The following is an 18,429-nucleotide window of genomic DNA, read 5'->3' as shown; positions in this document are numbered from 1 at the left end:
AGGGGTCTGAATACTTTCTGAATGCACTGTACCTTGGTTTATAACCTCTCCTGTTCATGGCACAGACAGATATAGCAGCTCTGCTTCTAGCTCCTAAGCAACTTTGCAGTATTTATTTATTGTATGTTTTTTGTTTGTTATTTCTTACATTATTAGGCCAGAATTTTTGGGGGGTTATTGCATACAGCTGGAAATATATTTTGGATATCAGAGCGGCGTTAACTCACCAGCACCACGACCAAGAATACGACTTTCCCGAATTGGATCCTTGATCGTTCCCCCCAAGGACAATTTAACTTATTCCAAAGGCTGCTCCAAAACACAGCCGGTGGAGAAGCGGTATTCGGAGTGGACTTCTAGTGTTCTAGTCATCGTTTCCRAGTATATTACTCGTTAATGTTCAGTCTCTGGATAAAAAAATTTAGACTAACTCCGGGCCAGAATCTCCTTCCAGAGAGACACCAGGGATTGTAACATTCTCTGTTTCACGTAAACATGGCTCTCTCGGGATATACTGTCCCTGTCCATTAAGTCATCTGGATTCTCAGTACATCGCACAGACAGAAATATAGAAGTCTCCGGGAAGAAGAAAGGCGGGGGTGTATGTTTCATGATTAACCACTCATGGTGTGATTGTGATAACATACAAAAACTCAAGTCCTTTTGTTCACCTGACCTAGAATACCTCACAATCAAATGCCGACAGTATTACCCCCCAAGAGAATTCTCTTTGGTTATAGTCACAGCCATGTATATTCCCCCTCAAGCAGATACCACGACGGCCCTCAAAGAACTACACTGGACTTAATACAAACTGGAAACCTGAGGCTGCATTTATTGTAGCTGGGGATTTTAACAAAGCAAATATGAAGAAAACGCGACCAAAGTTCTACCAACACATTGACTGCATTACTCGCGCTGGTAAAATATTGGACCACTGCTACTTACATTTTTGAAATTCCTACAAGGCCCTTCCTTCGGCCAATCTGATCACTACTCCATTTTGCTCCTTCCTTCATATAGGCAGAAACCCAAAGTACCCACGCTAAGGTCTATTCAACGCTGGTCTGACCAATTGAAATCCATGCGTTTTGATGGGATATGTTCCGGATCACCTCTGAGAATAACATTGACAAATACACAGGAGATGTTGTACCACTGTTATTATTAAAACCTACCCAAACCAGAAACCATGGATAGATGGCAGCATTCGCGCAAAACTGAAAGTGTGAACCACCGCATTTAACCATGGCAAATTGACTGGGAATATGGCCGAATACAAAGAGTGTAGTTATTCCCCCCGTAAGGCAATCAAACAGGCAAAACATCAGTACAGAGACAAAGTGGAGTCGCAATTCAACAGCTCAGACTCGAGACGTGTGTGGCAGGGTCTACAGACAATCACAGACTACAAAGGGAAAACCAGCCACGTCGTGGACACTGAGGTCTTGCTTCCGGACAAGCTAAACGCCTTCTTTGCCTGCTTTGAGGATAACACAGTGCCACCGACGTGGCTCGCTTCCAAGGACTGTGGACGCTCCTTCTCCGTGGCCGATGTGAGTAAGACATTTAAGCATGTTAAACCTCGCAAGGCTGCCGGCCCAGACGATATCCGTAGCCACATCCTCAGAGCATGCGCAGACCAGCTAGCTGGAGTGTTTACGGACATATTCAATCTCTCTCTATCCCAGTCTGTTGTCCCCACATGCTTCAAGATGTCCACCATTGTTCCTGTACTCAAGAAAGCGAAGGTAACTGAACTAAATTAACTATATCACCCCATGGCACTCACTTCTGTCATCATGAAGTGCTTTAAGAGGCTAGTTAAGGATCATATCACCTCTGCCTTACCTGACACCCTAGACCCACTTCRATTTGCTTTACGCCCCAATATATCCACAAACGATGCAATCGCCATCGCACTGCACACTGCCCTATTCCATCTGGACAAGAGGAATAGCTCAGCATTCAACACCATAGTACCCTCCAAGCTCATCATTAAGCTTGGGGCCCTGGGTCTGAACCCCGCCCTGTGCAATTGGGTCCTGGACTTTCTGATGGGCCGCCCCCCAGGTGGTGAAGGTAGGAAACAACACCAACACTTTGCTGATCCTCAACACAGGGGCCCCACAAGGATGCGTGCTCAGCCCCCTCCTGCACTCCATTCACCCATGACTGCGTGGCCACACRCGCCTCCAACTCAATCATCAAGTTTGCAGACAACACAACAGTAGTAGGCCTGATTACCAACGAGACCATCTACAGGGAGGTGGTGAGGGCCGTGGGAGAGTGGTGCCAGGAGAATAACCTCTCACTCAACGTCAACAAAACAAAAGAGCTGATCGTGGACTTCAGAAAACAGCAGAGGGAGCACGCCCCTATCCACTTCGACGGGACCGCAGTGGAGAAGGTGGAAAGCTTCAAGTTCCACGGCATATACATCACTGACGATCTGAAATGGCCTACCCACACAGACGGTGTGGTGAAGAAGGCGCAACAGCGCCTCTTCAACCTCAGGAGGCTGAAGAAATTTGGCTTGGCCCCTAACACCCTCACAAACTTTTACAGATTCACAACTGAGAGCATCCTGTCAGGCTGTATCACCGCCTGGTATGGCAACCRCAGGGCTCTCCAGAGGGTGGTGCGGTCTGCCCAAAGCATCACCGGGGGCAAACTACCTGCACTCCAGGAGACATAGAGGACCCAATGTCACAGGATGGCCAAAAAGATTATCAAGGACATGAACCACCCGAGCCACGGCCTATTCACCCTGCTATACCCGCAATAACATTTTGTTAAATATGTGTATGTAACACATTTTTATTTGATTAGATTTTTCAAACACTTGAAAGTCACTCTGACACTCTGTCTTATCACTCCCAGGAACACATGTAGTCAGCATTAGATATCACAGTATCATCAAGACTTTGGTCACAAAGATACAAGAAAACAGGAAATTGTTATTTCTCTCTCTCTTGCTCTCTCTTGCTCTCTCTCTCTCTCTCTGGGATCCACTGCTTTGCTGTCTCTGAGATGAACAGACACATAACTTTATCATCCCATTGAAACAGGATCTGAAGGAGAAGGGGCGCAACAGTCCTCCAGGAGCCAAATGGAGACTAATAGGCCACTATGGACTTCCATTATGGGGCCTGTTTCCTGATAGCAAAGGCCATCAACAGCACCAAATGGCCTATAATGTGTCCATGTTTCCCTGCTCTGGCCCCACACAGACTGTACCCAGGTAGATGCACCCTTAGGTGTGGGTGCATGTGTTTTATGATTCTTGTATATGCCTTTTCCAACTGATGGATCGTCCCCCCCAGACTGCACTGCTGCTGCAGCCTGTCACAGAGCCTTATAAACCACACACATTCATCAGTACGAAGCATGTTTAACCAGCGGCTGATGCCTYTCATCAATCCTGCGTTCCAAACCCACACTCAGTGACAGTGCCCGTGATTTGTGTCCCTCTTAAAGGATACCAGGTCTGCCCAGAGGACCATATGTGGCAGGGTGGCAAGGAGAAGGTGGCAACAGTAGCAGTGTTTTGTGAGATGTTTTGGCAACACGTAACAACAAACACCATCTTAGGCTTTTTTCACAGTACACATCCAAATCACATTTCCTGCATTTCCTTTCCTTTTCTATGATTGTGTTGTTTTTTGTGTGTATATTCTTCTTTGTATGTTTCCTAGGCTCCTGCCTTGAATGTATAATTGCTTGGTCTTATAATGCAGGGCTCCCTCAAAAAAAGAGACCTTGTTCTCAATGGGACTCCCCTACCTAAATAAAGGTTACAAATGTGTGACATCCCACCTGGACACTGTCACCATGAAACCATTTTTATTATGTATTCATCTATCACTGTTCAACAGGTTCCTAGTTTGTAACCATAATTCTTAGAGGCCTTGTAATGCCAACAATGGACAGCCTGTAATATATTAGTCTGGCTTTCACCAGCTCTCAAAGTCACAGCTTGCTGTGTGGTCACGTGGGTCGCGCGTCAGCCAGGTTAGTAATATATGCCATTCAGCAGACACTTTTACTGACTTACAGTCATGCGTGCATACATTGTTTACATATGGGTGGTCCCGGTAATCAAACCCACTATCCTGGCATAGCAAAGTRCCATGCTGAAGCAACTGAGCTACAGAGGACCACAATGGTCAGCCTGTACAGTATAGGGCCTCTTAACTGTCTTATGAACTGTGTCTGACCCTTACTGCCGCAGTTCAGACTCCGAGAGCAGCCCATATAACATATACGTCCTCTAACTCAGCCTGGGGCTACAGTAATGGCAGCAATGGTAGATTTATTTCACTATCCCTCAGKGCGCCACATTGGATGACACGTATTTCACCCCTAGGCCATCCTTTCACTGTGAATGAATAAGTGAGCCAAAAGCTGGGACCAGCAGCTGAATCAGGGAACAGCTGAATCAGGGAAAACATGTTGTGTTTATAATTGATCCTCCACTCCTATGAATGTAATGAATTGCAATATCTGTGGTCCCCTACAACCATCATTAGTCCTCTTGATTAGGACGCTTTGGGGTTAAGTTTATGGTTACAATTAGGATTAGGGTAAAGGGTTAGTGGTTAGGGTTGTGGGTTAAGGGTTAGGTTAAGGGTTAGGTTAAGGGTTAGGGAAAATAGGATTTTGGGTGGAAATTAATTTTAGGTCCCCACGAGGATATAAAATAATGTGTGTGTGATGTGTTGTGTGTGTGTGTGTGTGTGTGTGTGTGTGACTATTTTGACATCAGTTGTGCAATGTGGGGATTCACTTCCATCAAAGGCATTGCTACATTTCTACAGAAACATTAGTTCACTGTGGTTGTGGCAATACGGCAACACCAAATACAGTGTCTGCACAATGTTCTCCGCCTTTTTATAATGTCTGTCAGTGCGTTACAGGATATTGTCTGTTATGGCTAGTTAGCCTATGGTGGAGATGAGAGAGCGTGGTGCCGCTCCTACWCCCTCCTGCATGCTGATTTGGCACGGCTCAGACATGTAATGGTCCCTGGGCTGCTCCCACTCCGTCTTTTGGGTTATTACTTTTCACTCCCAGGCCTTAGCAACAGGGAAACATTTACGCTGTGACGCGATACCACTCAATCAGGCCACGTAATCAATTATGGGACTGTTTATTGAATATATCACAGGAAATAAGGGGATTGAAGACGGAGGAAAKGAATGAGGTGGCTGAGATGCTTTTGGTGCCAGCTGCTCTCTGTGGCCAGGATGTCTGTCTGTCTGTGTCTGCCTGGCTCGTTCTGTACTGTCCTGTATACTGGCATGTGATGGGATTTTATACAGTATAATGTCCTTACTCCTCTCTTTCTCCCTTGTCACTCTCTTCCCCCACCCCTTAGTATCCAGCACTCTATTTTTCTGCTGTTTATCTCACTCCACATAAAACTTATTTTACGTTTTATTTTGACGAGTAAGAGTAGCTGCTGCATGTGCAATAGCTTATTGGGATCCTAATAAACTAAACTCCTCTATCTAACTCTCTCTCTCTCTCTCTCTCTATGTCTCTCCTCCTCAGATTGCCGGTTTTGCCAATGCCATCGAGCCGGTGGGTGACGACCAGGAGAACCTGCTGGCGTTCCGTTTCCAGGCCCTCAACCCAATCGTGGACCCCTGGGTCTTCATCATCTTCCGCAAGTCCGTGTTCCGCCACCTCCGCTCGCTGCTGTGCTGCCGCTTCACGGGGGGAGCGGTGAAGAACACGGCCCACTGCACCTTCTCCTTAACCCCTGACGACCACAGGGAGTCTCCCAAATCCTTGCCCTCTGTTTCCTTGCAGCCCAAGCTATACTCCAGCCTCTTATGTGGGGGTGGGACTCGGGGCAGGAAAGAGGATGGGATTTAGGGATGGATGGATGTGGGAGAGTAGACAATTGGGGGAAGGGGTTCGGGATTTAGGGTTTGGAGAACTAACTTTTTTGACCACTAGTACTTACCTTATCCACTGTTGACTAGAATGCATATAGTATACCTATGCATGAGTATACCGATGCATGAGCTACGTTTCATACATTCATACATGTTTCATACATGTGAGTGCCATATAAAAAGACTGCAAAGGAGTGGATAAAGTGAGCGATTATGCCTCCAAACACTGAAAACAAAAAAAACTCCAAGCAACTGAAATGGATGTATGCAGGAGAAGACCACTAAGGGGGATTCATTATGGACAACCAGCCCTGGAAGGRTAAAGAACTCTGTCAACATACAGTGCCTTCAGAAAGTATTCATACTTTATTTTTACCTTWAACTAAGCAATTCASTTAATAACAAATTCTTTGCCTTGTTCAGGGGCAGATCGACAGATTTTTACCTTGTCAGCTCGGGGATTTGATCTTGCAACTTCTCGGTTACAAGTCCAACGYTCTAACCACWAGGCTACCTGCCACCCCTTGACTTATTCCACATTTTGTTGTGTTACAGCCTGAATTCAAAATGGATTAGATATATTGTTTTTCTCACCCATTACACACAATACCCCATGATGACGAAGTGAAAATATGTTTTTTAGAAATGTTTGCAAATGTATTGAAAAKGAAATACAGGAATATCTTATTTACATAAGTATTCACACCCCCTGAGTCAATACATGTTACAATTACCTTTCGGAGCGATTACAGCTGTGAGCTTTGCACACCTGGATTGTACAATATTTGCACGTTATATATATTTTTTAATCCTTCAAGCTCTGTCATTGCTATACAGACATTTTCAAGTCTTGCCATAGATTTTCAAGCCGATTTAAGTCAAAACTGTAACTAAGCCAATCAGGAACATTCAATGTCATCTTGGTAAGCTACTCCAATGTACAGTATATTTGGCCTTGTGTTTAGGTTATTATCCTACTGAAAGGTGAATTTGTCTCCCAGTGTCTGTTGGAAAGCAGACTGAACCAGGTTTTCCTGTATAACTTTTTGAAGCTCTGAGGACCCATGATAAATCTTTTCACRACTTTTCACGACTGTCTTGGTGTGTTTGGATCATGATAGTTTGTTGGTGATGTGGACACCCAGGAACTTTAAGCTCTCAACCTGATCCACTACAGCCCCGTCGATGAGAATGGGGGCATGCTTGGCCCTCCTTTTCCTGTAGTCCACGATCATCTCCTTTTGTCTTGATTACGTTGAGGAAGAGGTTGTTGTCCTGGCACCACACTTCCAGGTTTCTGATCTTCTCCCTAAAGGCTGTCTCATCGTTGTCGGTGATCAGGCCTACCAACATTGTGTCATCGGCAAACTTAATGATAGTGTTGGAGTCGTGCTTGGCCACGCAGTCATGGGGGAACACGGAGTACAGGAGGGGACTAAGCACGCACCCCTGAGGGGCACCAGTGTTGAGGATAAGCGTGGCAGATGTGTTGTTGCCTACCCTTACCACCTGGGGGCTGCCCATCAGGAAGTCCAGGATCCAGTTGCAGAGGKAGGTGTTTAGTCCCAAGGTCCTTAGCTTAGTGATGAGCTTTGAGGGCACTATGGTGTTAAACGCTGAGCTGTAGTCAATGAACAGCATTCTCACGTAGGTGTTCCTTTTGTCCAGGTGGGAAAGGGCAGTGTTGAGTGCAATAGAGATTTGCATCATCTGTGGATATGTTAGGGCGGTATGCAAATTGGAGTGGGTCTAGTGTTTCTGGGATGATGGTGTTGATGTGAGCCATAACCAGCCTTTCTAAGCACTTCATGGCTACTGATGTAAGTGATACGGGGCCGTAGTCATTTAGGCAGGTTACCTTTGGTTTCTTGGGCACAGGGACAATTCTTTACCATTAAACATATTATTTGACTTGTTAAGCAAATTTTTACTCCTGAACTTATTTAGGCCGGCCATAACAAAGGGGTTGAATACTTATTGACTYGAGACATTTCAGCTTTTCATTTGTAATTTGTAAACATTTCTAAAAACATAATCCGTTTTAAATTCAGGCTGAAACAACAAAATGTGGAAAAGTCAAGGGGTATGAATAGTTGAAGGCACTGTAAAGGCACTGTAAATACACACCCGGTGAAGCCCGTGAAAACATTGCACTAGGTCTTCTGTCCAGGTATCACTGAACTCCATTTCCAAGCTGGGGAAAGAATGTTCCTGTTAAAATATCTACTAATAATTTGGTTAGCTTACCAAAGATGGTATGGCGGTGTCCACTATTACTACCTTATGGAATTTAGATTTCCTCACTTCCTGAATGATTTCACATCTTGTAAATRTACAAAACAGACAATATGCCCTTGCATATGCCCAAGGCATTCAGGTCATTATCTTCAAATGACATTCACAACAGTGTGGTAAATCAACATGCAGGAATGAGAAAGATGTGATTTTGTTAAGCTCTGTTTTATTGACAACCTCTTTGCCCTCTTAGCTCTTAAAATGTCTCTCTCTGATCTGTCACATAATTGACGTGCGGGATGCAGGTCACAGCTAGCCTCGTACGCACCATCCTGATCTCKTGCGCTTACGTGCACGGATCCGTGTAGTGAAACAGAATGTAAGCGCGTGCGATCAGAACTGTTCGTACCGGGCTAGGTCACATCAGGTCACCTTCCTACAACATGAAGGCCTCTTCTGCGTGCATGTCCCCTGGATCTATGGTCAAGTTTTAAAGAGGGTCAATCTCTTTATCTTCTTTTAAGGATGAATGGATCATGGATCCTATGCATGTGCACGTGACATGTCTTAAATCCATGTCTCAGTTTCCAAACCTTTGCATCCAACACTTCCGTCATCAATACGCTGTTGTAGGTAGTCAAATCTAGGGTGCATTATGGGCTCATTGAGAGAGACCTGTGTCTATGGCACTATTCTGTTGTACAATATATTGTATGGACATTCCTTAGTGCACTCGTTCAAGAGGGTACCGCATCTCCTTCTTATCAAGCTAATTCATTTGACCTATATTGTCACAGCAAAATAATCCTGCAGCAAAAGGATTTGAACATTTAGTCCACATTGTTTCTTGGTCGGTGGTTAGGCTATTGGTAAAAAATGAGGCCACATGAAAAGTGCAATACTGTTAATATAACCGTGTGTTAATGTGTGTTTTCAGTGAATTTATGTACATCATGATGCTCATATGCATTTAATGCAGTGTGGCGATCAAATGAAGATCCTGCGGTTACGTAGGCTTGCGCTATTCTGATATTTTCACATCCATCAGATATTTCTTTAGAGCTGATCTGATTGTTAAATAGGCCAATTACAAAAAAGAAAGATCAGAATATGGCTGCCTGTGTAAACGCAGCCTCTGATAGTGATTGCATGAAGAGTGCTGCGTTTGTGTTTGCTGGTGGTAAGTCCTTTTTGTGTACGTTTCTATGTGTTCTCTCAGTTGTGTTGTATGCATGTTTTGTGCTGTTGTGTTTGATGTTTTGTGTATGTGGTTTGTGTTGTGTTTTGCGGTGTGTTGTAGTGATTTTGTTTCCTGAGCTATGATGTGCCACATACCCAGTGTGTGTTCCAGSCTGGCTTCTTGCACTTGAGAATATACGGTGTCAGATATGTTCTTGCAGTATTGGGATCWATTGTAAMAAATGTGAATACATGTTAGACGTGTTATATATAGGTTGCTGTACATGTTCCTATGTAAAAAGATGAAAATGCTAAATAAAGATTAAGAGTATATATAACGTGTGTAACTTCCCTATTGTGTGATTTACTTTCCGCATGTACACTACTGGTCAAAAGTTTAAGAACACCTACTCATTCAAGGGTTTTTCTTTATTTTTAGTAATTTCTACATTGTAGAATGACAGTGAAGACATCAAAACTATGAAGTAACACATATGGCATCATGTATTAACCAAAAAAGTGTTAAACAAATCAAAATCTAGTTGATATTTGTGATTCTTAAAATAGCCACCATTTGCCTTGATGACAGCTTTGCACACTCTTGACATTCTCTCAACCAGCTTCRCCACCTGGAATGCTTTTACATACAGTCTTGAAAGAGTTCCCACATRCTGAGCACTTGTTGGCTTCTTTTCCTTCACTCTGCGGTCCGATTTATCCCAAACCATCTCAATTTGGTTGAGGTCGGGAGAATGTGGAGGCCAGGTCATCTGATGCAGCACTACATCACTCTCCTTCTTGGTAAAATAGCCCTTACACTGTCTGGAGGTGTGTTGGGTCATTGTCCTGCTGAAAAACAAATGATAGTCCCACTAAACCCAAACCAGATGGGATGGCATATCGCTGCAGAATGCTGTGGTAGCCATGCTGATTAAGTGGGCCTTGAATTCTAAATAAATCTCTGACAGTGTCACCAGCAAAGCACCCCCACACCATCACACTTCCTCCTTCATGCTTCACGGTGGGAACCACACATGCGGAGATCATCCATTCTCCTACTCTGTGTCTCACAAAGATATGGCGGTTGGAACCAAAAATCTCAAATTTGGACTCCAGGCCAAAGGACAAATTTCCACTGGTCTAATGTCCATTGCTCGTGTTTCTTGGCCCAGGTGGTTTCTTTGCAGCAATTCGACCACAAAGGCCTGATTCGCGCAGTCTCCTCTGAACAGTTGATGTTGAGATGTGTCTGTTACTTGAACTCTGTGAAGCATTTATTTGGGATGCAGTTTCTGAGGCTGGTAACTCTAATGAACTTAACCTCTGCAGCAGAGGTAACCCTGGGTCTTCCTTTCCTGTGGCGGTCCTCATGAGAGACAGTTTCATCAAAGCTCTTTATGGTTTTTGCGACTGCACTTGAAGAAACTTTCAAAGTTCTTGAAATGTTCCTTATTGACTGACCTTCATGTCTTAAAGTAATGATGTATTGTTGTTTCTCTTTGCTTATTTGAGCTGTTTTTGCCATAACATGGACTTGGTCTTTTACCAAATAGGGCTATCTTCTGAATACCACCCCTACCTTGTCACAACAYAACTGATTGGCTGAAACGCATTAAGAGGGAAAGAAATTCCACATATTAACAAGGCACACCTGTTAATTGATATGTATTCCAGGTGACTACCTCATGAAGCTGGTTGAGAGAATGCCAAGAGTGAGCAAAGCTGTCAATGCAGGGTGGCTATCTGAATAAACTCAAATATAAAATATATTTTGATGTTTAACACTTTTTTTGGTTACTACATGACTCCATATGTGTTCGTTCATAGTTGATGTCTTCACTATTATTCTACAATGTAGAAAATAGTCAAAATAAAGCAAATCCCTTGAACAAGTAGAGGGTTCTATAACTTTTGACCAGTAGTGTATGTCATATTAATCTGTGATGATGGACAAGTGGAGGGAAAGTTATACGCTGTGTGACTGTACAGAAATGAAACGTGGAAAATATACTGTATGTCTTGTAGAATTCACAAAGCTTGAAGACATGGCCCGTGTGTTTACAGATAAAGGATAAAACAAGACAAGATAAATAGGAAAATGGTTTAAGTTGGGGTTTAGACAACATAGCTGCTTTGAACATGCCAGTCAGTCGACACACAAAACAATTGCATCTGGGAGATGACATGAACGTTTACGATTCTTAGAAATATAGAGAAATAAACTGTTGGTTTATTGACTAGAGAAATGCCATTCGGCATCAAATCAACTTCTATGGTTTTACAGTAAGTATACATATGCAGTCGTAAAGTATTCATAAAACTTCACTTCCCCATATGCCATCTCGAAAGATCGTATCAGAAGCAGGCAGAGCATACAGGAAAGGTAGTTGCAGAATAACAACGACGCAGTATATAACCTACAAAAAAAAGAGGTCATCGAAAGACAACTGACAGTGTAGAGTTGGCACGGACCCCAGCATACCTCACCAGAGGGACTATCATCTGAATGAGGGCAGGAAACCATAACCAAGACATACTATAGACTCTGCAACCATAAAGCCTACTCYTTTAGCAAAGCCTTACCGGATTTTTTTCTTTAACATGAATAAAAAGTAGAGCAGCTTTACTGACATATTAAACTGATGTAGATGCTTAATTTCCCAGCAGTGTTTGTGTGCGTGCGAGAAAGAGAGCAAGTTCACAAGCCAAAAACAGTTTATTCATAATAATGCAACAAATTCCACATGTCATATTCTCCGGTAATGGGATTCCACTAAGTGGTTGAAGATGGTCCTTCATTTGCAAGATGAYGTTTCCTGGGATAACAATAGATTTATTCATCACTAAGAGCCAATACAGAAACAGGCGCTCTGATACCATCAAAAAGCCCTCTGCCTGTCTTCATGGTCTTTCATCATCATCACCATTTTGTACAGGCTATTCACATAGCTGATTCCTCATGTAATCACTCTGGTTTAGTAGTATGTGTGCTCAAGACTGTAAAACCCGCAGGCCTGTCTTTTGAGACAGTAGCATTCCAGATACACATTTGGCGCAGGTCATTACCGATGATTATATCTTGCGATGTCTGGAGAAGTGTTTTACATCTCAGGAACATCATTAACATAATAAAACGGTGCCATGAACAAATATGTATCTGAAATGCAGTGCCCAGGACCTTCRGGCAGTGTGACAATATTTTCTAAATGCWTCCTTCCTTCATTGAAGTCATCACTAATGTATCACAATACTTTTGTTAATTTAGTCATGACAAGTCAATTATTAATTACGTAATATAATATATGCCATTTAGCAGACGTGTGTCTCCATATAGGTGGTCCCAGGAATTGAACCCACTATCTTGGCATTGCAAGCTTTACCAACTGGGCTACAGAGGATCAGAAGCATGGAAGGATGCTTTGCTCTAGTTCTGGAACAGCGCCCTGCTCTGTTGTACGGACAGGAAGCCCAGCACCCTGGTTATCTGTGATTCACCAGAGTCTTGACAGTGATGAATCTTTATCTGAAGCAGAGCACTAATGAACAGCAGTCCTGGCCCTCACYGAGGTTGTAATTAAAAGTGTGCATTGATTAACCAGATGGAAATAGAATGGACGAACAGAACAGGGAGTGATGAACTGAGATGAACCAGACTGATGCGCAGCAGTATACACACACTTCGACATGAGTATTTTCTTGTTCTTTCGTTGTCTTTCTTTCATTTTGTCTTTCTTCCTCAGAACTCAGTCTTTCTCAAATTCTAATTACAGTGGGTGAACTTGCCCACCTTATCTGTCAGTAACCCTGACCCTCACCTGAGACCCTCAGTCGACATCTTTCCCTTTCCTCCCGATAAATGATATTGTGAAACAGTGATCATTCTTTGACCTCTGACCTCCTCAGCTTGGGGGTGTGTTGAGAGATACAAAGACTAAGGGCTTGACTCAACCTGTAGCACTGAAGATCCGCCCTGCAGAGCGATGGATATTTAAAGGCTATGTTTCCACGTTCGCGGAGACTGCATTCATGGTAAACGCTGCATGTGTCGGGTCAATTGGAGATTACCTTTAAATTTCAGGCATGCTATAGCGCTGAACTTTGGCAATACGGATTGAATCGCGCCCTAATGCGTAATTGTGTGACATTGCAAAGGAAGCCTTTGAGAATTTGAGAAGGGTTTTAAGTACAATGTTAGTCTATGGGGAATTCTCATCTGAAATCAATCCATTGACTTATTGATCTAACAGGGAATTTATGTTGGAAGAATATTAACCAAAGTGCGATTTTCAAACAGCAGTTTTCTAAGTGTTATTACATGGGGAGCCATGTATCTGTCTTTTATTGATAARAAGGCCATGATCCTCCGAGTATGACTCACATTTAATCTGATTTCAAATACGATCTGCATTTTCAGAGTGAACATCCTGTGTCCTAATAACACCAGAATGAGTGTTATATTTTATTTTGTTGGCCATTTCCAGACTGATTTTCAAAACGACCTGACATTTTGTTTTTTTACAGGAATGAGAATCATACTAGCTTTCTACATAGATATCATACCTCGTTGCTGATTGGACACTTTCAATCGAGACCACATAAAGCAAAATCAAAGATTGATATCCTGACTTGAGGACAATACACTTTTGCTCTCTGTGCGGCATGCGTCGGGTTACCTAGTTTACCAAAGGTGACGTGTTTAACAGAGATGGTGTTCCATTCCAGGAAATTCCGTCAAGGACTCCTGGCAATGACTCCCCATGGAGTAATTATAATGACCATCAGCGATTAATATGTAAACCTCCAGTGAAAGGTAGGCGTCTGTTTTCTGTAACTTGGAACAGAGGACATCACTCCTTGTGGTGCATAGAGGTGAGACACTTCCCTTGACCAAGGKCTTTTTGGTTAAAGGGAAAGTAACTAGTTTCTGCAGGTGGATTGAGCCATCTGACCACAGTCTGTCCAGTTGGGCCTGTTCTTGACTGCAGAACAGAATCAAACACCTCATTATAAAAGGTCATGACTTCCATGCCTTCGTTTAACCTTTAGATTTGTAATGGCAAACTCAGTGAGGGAGACATAGTCAGTGTTACAGCCCTAAGGGTCAATGTCCGATGGCCCAAGAAGCTCTCTGAAGTAGCTGGGGCAAATCATATTCGATGTTTGTCTCTTTGGCTGCAGTTATCAAAGGAATTGCCCTGACAGGCTGCCAGGATGGGGCTTTTTTTTAGATAAACACAGAAAATAAAGTCTGAGGTTAACACAGGCTTAGAAGATACATTTTGTTCTATGTGAGGTAATATCAGTCAGTTAACATGACCTTTATGAATTATGAAGCCTTTATGCGCTTAGGTGCTTGTTTTGATTACATAAATCCTTCAAAATTCCCAAAAAGTCAAGTTAGCGGATGAAGATTTTTCATAGAAGAAAATGTATAAGATCTCCTAAGCCTGTGTTTACCACGGACCTTATTTTTGGCATTTATCCCCCCAAAAACATTCATTTCCCCATAGGCGTTGACCAATGAGCCATGGCATTGTTAGTAACTTAAAAAAGATGGCATTACTATTGCTCCCCATTGGGCACTGACGTCAATTCAACGTCTATTCCACGTTGGTTCAACGTCATTTCATTGAAATGATGTGGAAACAACATTGATTCAACCAGTGTGTGCCCAGTGGGTCTCTATACCTTCCAGGTTATAATAATAATAATACATGTATTTTGTATAGTGTTTTTCATTACAAACAAGAATATCAAAGTCGCTTTAAAAACCAAAACAAATGTAGTGATCTAGCAGGCCGTGGTTGATGGTCTTTCACAACTTCATATGTTTGGTTGTAAAGGCAGGTCGGAAAGGCAGTCAGTAGCTTTAGCGGAGGGAACAGTGGCGTACCACAGGAAAGAACAGTGCTCTTTTTTGGGGAGGAAACAGTTCACATCCTACAATTCTACTAATTTTACCCAATTTTGTTTTGCAATTTTATAGCTAAACTCATGCTACTCTACATATTTTGCCATGAGGCTGAGAGAAAATGTTGCTGTTTTAAAGCCCATTTACTGCTATTCTACACATGTTGCCATGGGGCAGAGAGAAAATGTGCAGTTTAATAACGAATCACATATTATTCTACACATTTTGCAATGAGGCTGATTATTAAAGCTAATTCTACACAATTCCAACGAGTTCTGCTACATTTGATATGTGGCACAGTAGTAGCACATCAAATGGCTCGAACTCTCAACTTGAATAACTTTGGATTTGATGAAAAAACACATTTTTTTCAGTGGTGACCAGCTGTCTGTAAAAAATGATGGGTGGCAAACAATAACTGAGTCATGAAATGCGAGATAATTAGAAAGGCTACATCGATTGTGTTAGATTTCCCTACGAAGATTAATGTGAGGGGATAATTATATTATCTTACCAATGAGACAGAGACAGAGCAACAAACACCTAAATGAATAATAAGACTTACGTTGGAACAATACCTTTCAGTCCTTGAGGGACTGGTCGGCTGAACCGATCTCAAGCATGAGAGCAGTTTCAGAATGATTTTCCCCATTAAATGACTAACACCAGTCTCAACTCATTGAAATGTTAAACGTTCAGTCAAAAGATAGATTTTCCAGTCGTTTTTTATATTTCCACACTATGAGGTCGAAATAACACTCTGAAATTGTGAAAATTATGATAATTCCATTTTAGTGTAAGAGCTTTAAAAACGAAATAAGCCTGGAATTTCAGCATGACATCACAATCCGATTATTCTGACCAATGAACAGTCATCTTTTATTTGCATATGTATCCTCCTACTGTGACGGGGTTAGCGGATAGGCTCTGGACTATAGACAATCCTATCAGCAAATCAGGGCTGTGTATGTCAATATATTTACATTTGTATCAACACAGCCACATAATCAGACTGAGCATATCAATGGCAAAAGGAGGATCAGGGAAATACATTATAAAAATATATGCCGAGTTATTTTCATGCAATAAACACAGTGATGATTTAAAAATAAAATGTCTACTTAAATGATAATGCCCGAGAAGCCGGTGTTTGGAGGGTATATTGGCACAGGTGTTGTTAGGCCGCAGGTAGCCTAGTGGTTAGAGCGTGGGGCCAGTAACTGAAAGTTTGCTAGATCGAATCCCMGAGCAGATTCCAAGAGAATGATACAGCATCATCTAGTGAGGATATGTGAAACTACACCCAGAGCAGAGCATCACATAAGACCATTTTGTTCTCCACAACTATGAAAAGGTGAGGACAACACATTGGAGTTAAAGGACTCTATATGGATAAAACCCGCTTTGGCATGTATGGACATTGAGGGCTTCCGCCATTTGAAAGCAGTCAACTGGGTGGGACTTCCTATGTGTTAAGGAATGATCACATAATTTCACCTTCATCAGGGATCAGCCAATGAATTATACTTGTGAGCAAACACTAGGTGGCAGTAAAAATGTTTTGTTTATTATTACACCTCGTCTGCTTGGGTATTCGAACCAGCGACCTGTCAGTTATTTGGTTCCTTCAGATCTGCTGTAGTTGGAAGCATATCATGTGAACAGAGGCTATTCTTGTCTACTACCAGTAGGGTAGGCACTCTAATGCAACAGACCAATACCTTGTATATTCACTGAACAAGCTTTAAAAACAAGTTTACTCCTAAAAATCTGATATTGAATTTCTTACACTAGTGCAGTAACGTAATATCTCTACATAAATTGTAGTTTACTCCCCTTAAACAGGCACCTTGCCCAGTCACGATCATGTGTTTTTTTACAACCGCCAGACTATATTTAGACATATGCAGTTGAAGTAGAGTAAAGGGGGTCATAGCTTTCCAGCTGAGTGATGTCCTCAGGTTCCTAATGTACCGGAACTACTTACCGTACTATAAAATAATCCATCCGTCCCCAGATATGATTGATCTGATTGGCTGTCCCTGCCCGTCACGTGTGGGTCAGACTTGGAGGCATTTGGAGTTACAGGGGTGAGATGTCACGAACCGGACTGACCCGGATTACCAGAGGCTCCTGTGGCAATCCCAGGAGGCACCAAATATAGCCTGGTGCAGCCAGGGATAGCTCCTCTTACAGAGGCCGGGGTGACCTCCTCTGACCCAATCTCAGAGGGTGTCTTGTAAAGGATATTATGAAGACTGCAAGGAGACTGGCAGCCTGGGATACACACATTACCTGAACTGAGTTGAAGTTCCATCCATACTCCAAATAACTGCCATGAGTACATACTAAAGTCAGCACATTTTACACAAACAAGTGAGCAATAAAAATGGCAAATTAAGTATTACGCAAGACAAGGAGAGTCATATAGTGAAGTACAGTCAATTTATTTATTCATTCATGGCAAACAATATTTCACATCTTTAAATTTGTACGATCTCCAGAAGATTAACAGTCCTTAACCATGTGTCTTTTCCAACCTTTCAAAGTTAACCCACCAGTAAAAGCTAGCCAAAAACAGTTTTAGTCCCAAAGTTGTCTTTTAAGCAACAATTCAATACCTATGCTAGCATTTCTGCCATTCAACCCTAAATAATAAATTTGAAACCACTAATTTATACCAGCCTGAAATATGTAATTTTTCAACTCACTGACAAAAATAAATAAATATATTAGTGAATATATACTCTGTTCAGCAGAACAGCAAGCGGAGCATGGATAAAAGATGTGAACACTTGACAACATGCGGATCTGACAAATCCACAGGAGCAAGAGACAAAATGAGTTGTTCCAGCAGCAGCAACGTTGTCTTTTTCAGAACATTTGCAAATATACGATTTACACCAAAGTGCAAATAGGTATGTACTGTATATAGTTTATACTGTATATTGATATGTCGTAATTTGCTCTTGCAAGATTGAGGCTTTAGAGTATTATGGCACATTTCAAAACATCACAGTCATACTAGATCAACAATAGGTCATGCAAAGTTTTACGATACAGTAATATTTGTGACCAAAATGTTTAATTTATATATTAATATTTGATAACACATTTAAAAAGCAGAACATTAATATTTGTATCAGGATATATGTTAGCAGATAAAATATATTTACAGCAATGCTCTCAAAGTGTGTT

The 18,429-nt window shown here is 42.2% G+C and overlaps 1 protein-coding gene across 1 annotated transcript in view; it reads left to right on the top strand.

Annotated features, from left to right (window-relative positions):
• Positions 1-9,655, top strand: part of LOC111982626 (prostacyclin receptor-like) — a 69,376-nt gene extending 59,721 nt beyond the window's left edge. Inside the window, exon 2 of the mRNA XM_024014215.2 lies at positions 5,557-9,655. Within this exon, the coding sequence (XP_023869983.1) occupies positions 5,557-5,883 (327 nt within the window). The 3' untranslated portion in view covers positions 5,884-9,655. The remainder of the gene's footprint in view (positions 1-5,556) is intronic.
• Positions 9,656-18,429: the final 8,774 nt, after the last annotated feature.

Source organism: Salvelinus sp. IW2-2015, linkage group LG22, assembly GCF_002910315.2.
Source record: "Salvelinus sp. IW2-2015 linkage group LG22, ASM291031v2, whole genome shotgun sequence".
Classification (NCBI taxonomy): Eukaryota; Metazoa; Chordata; class Actinopteri; order Salmoniformes; family Salmonidae; genus Salvelinus; species Salvelinus sp. IW2-2015.
The sequence above is the reverse complement of the archived record's forward strand: the minus strand, read 5'-3'. Positions and strand labels throughout refer to the sequence as shown.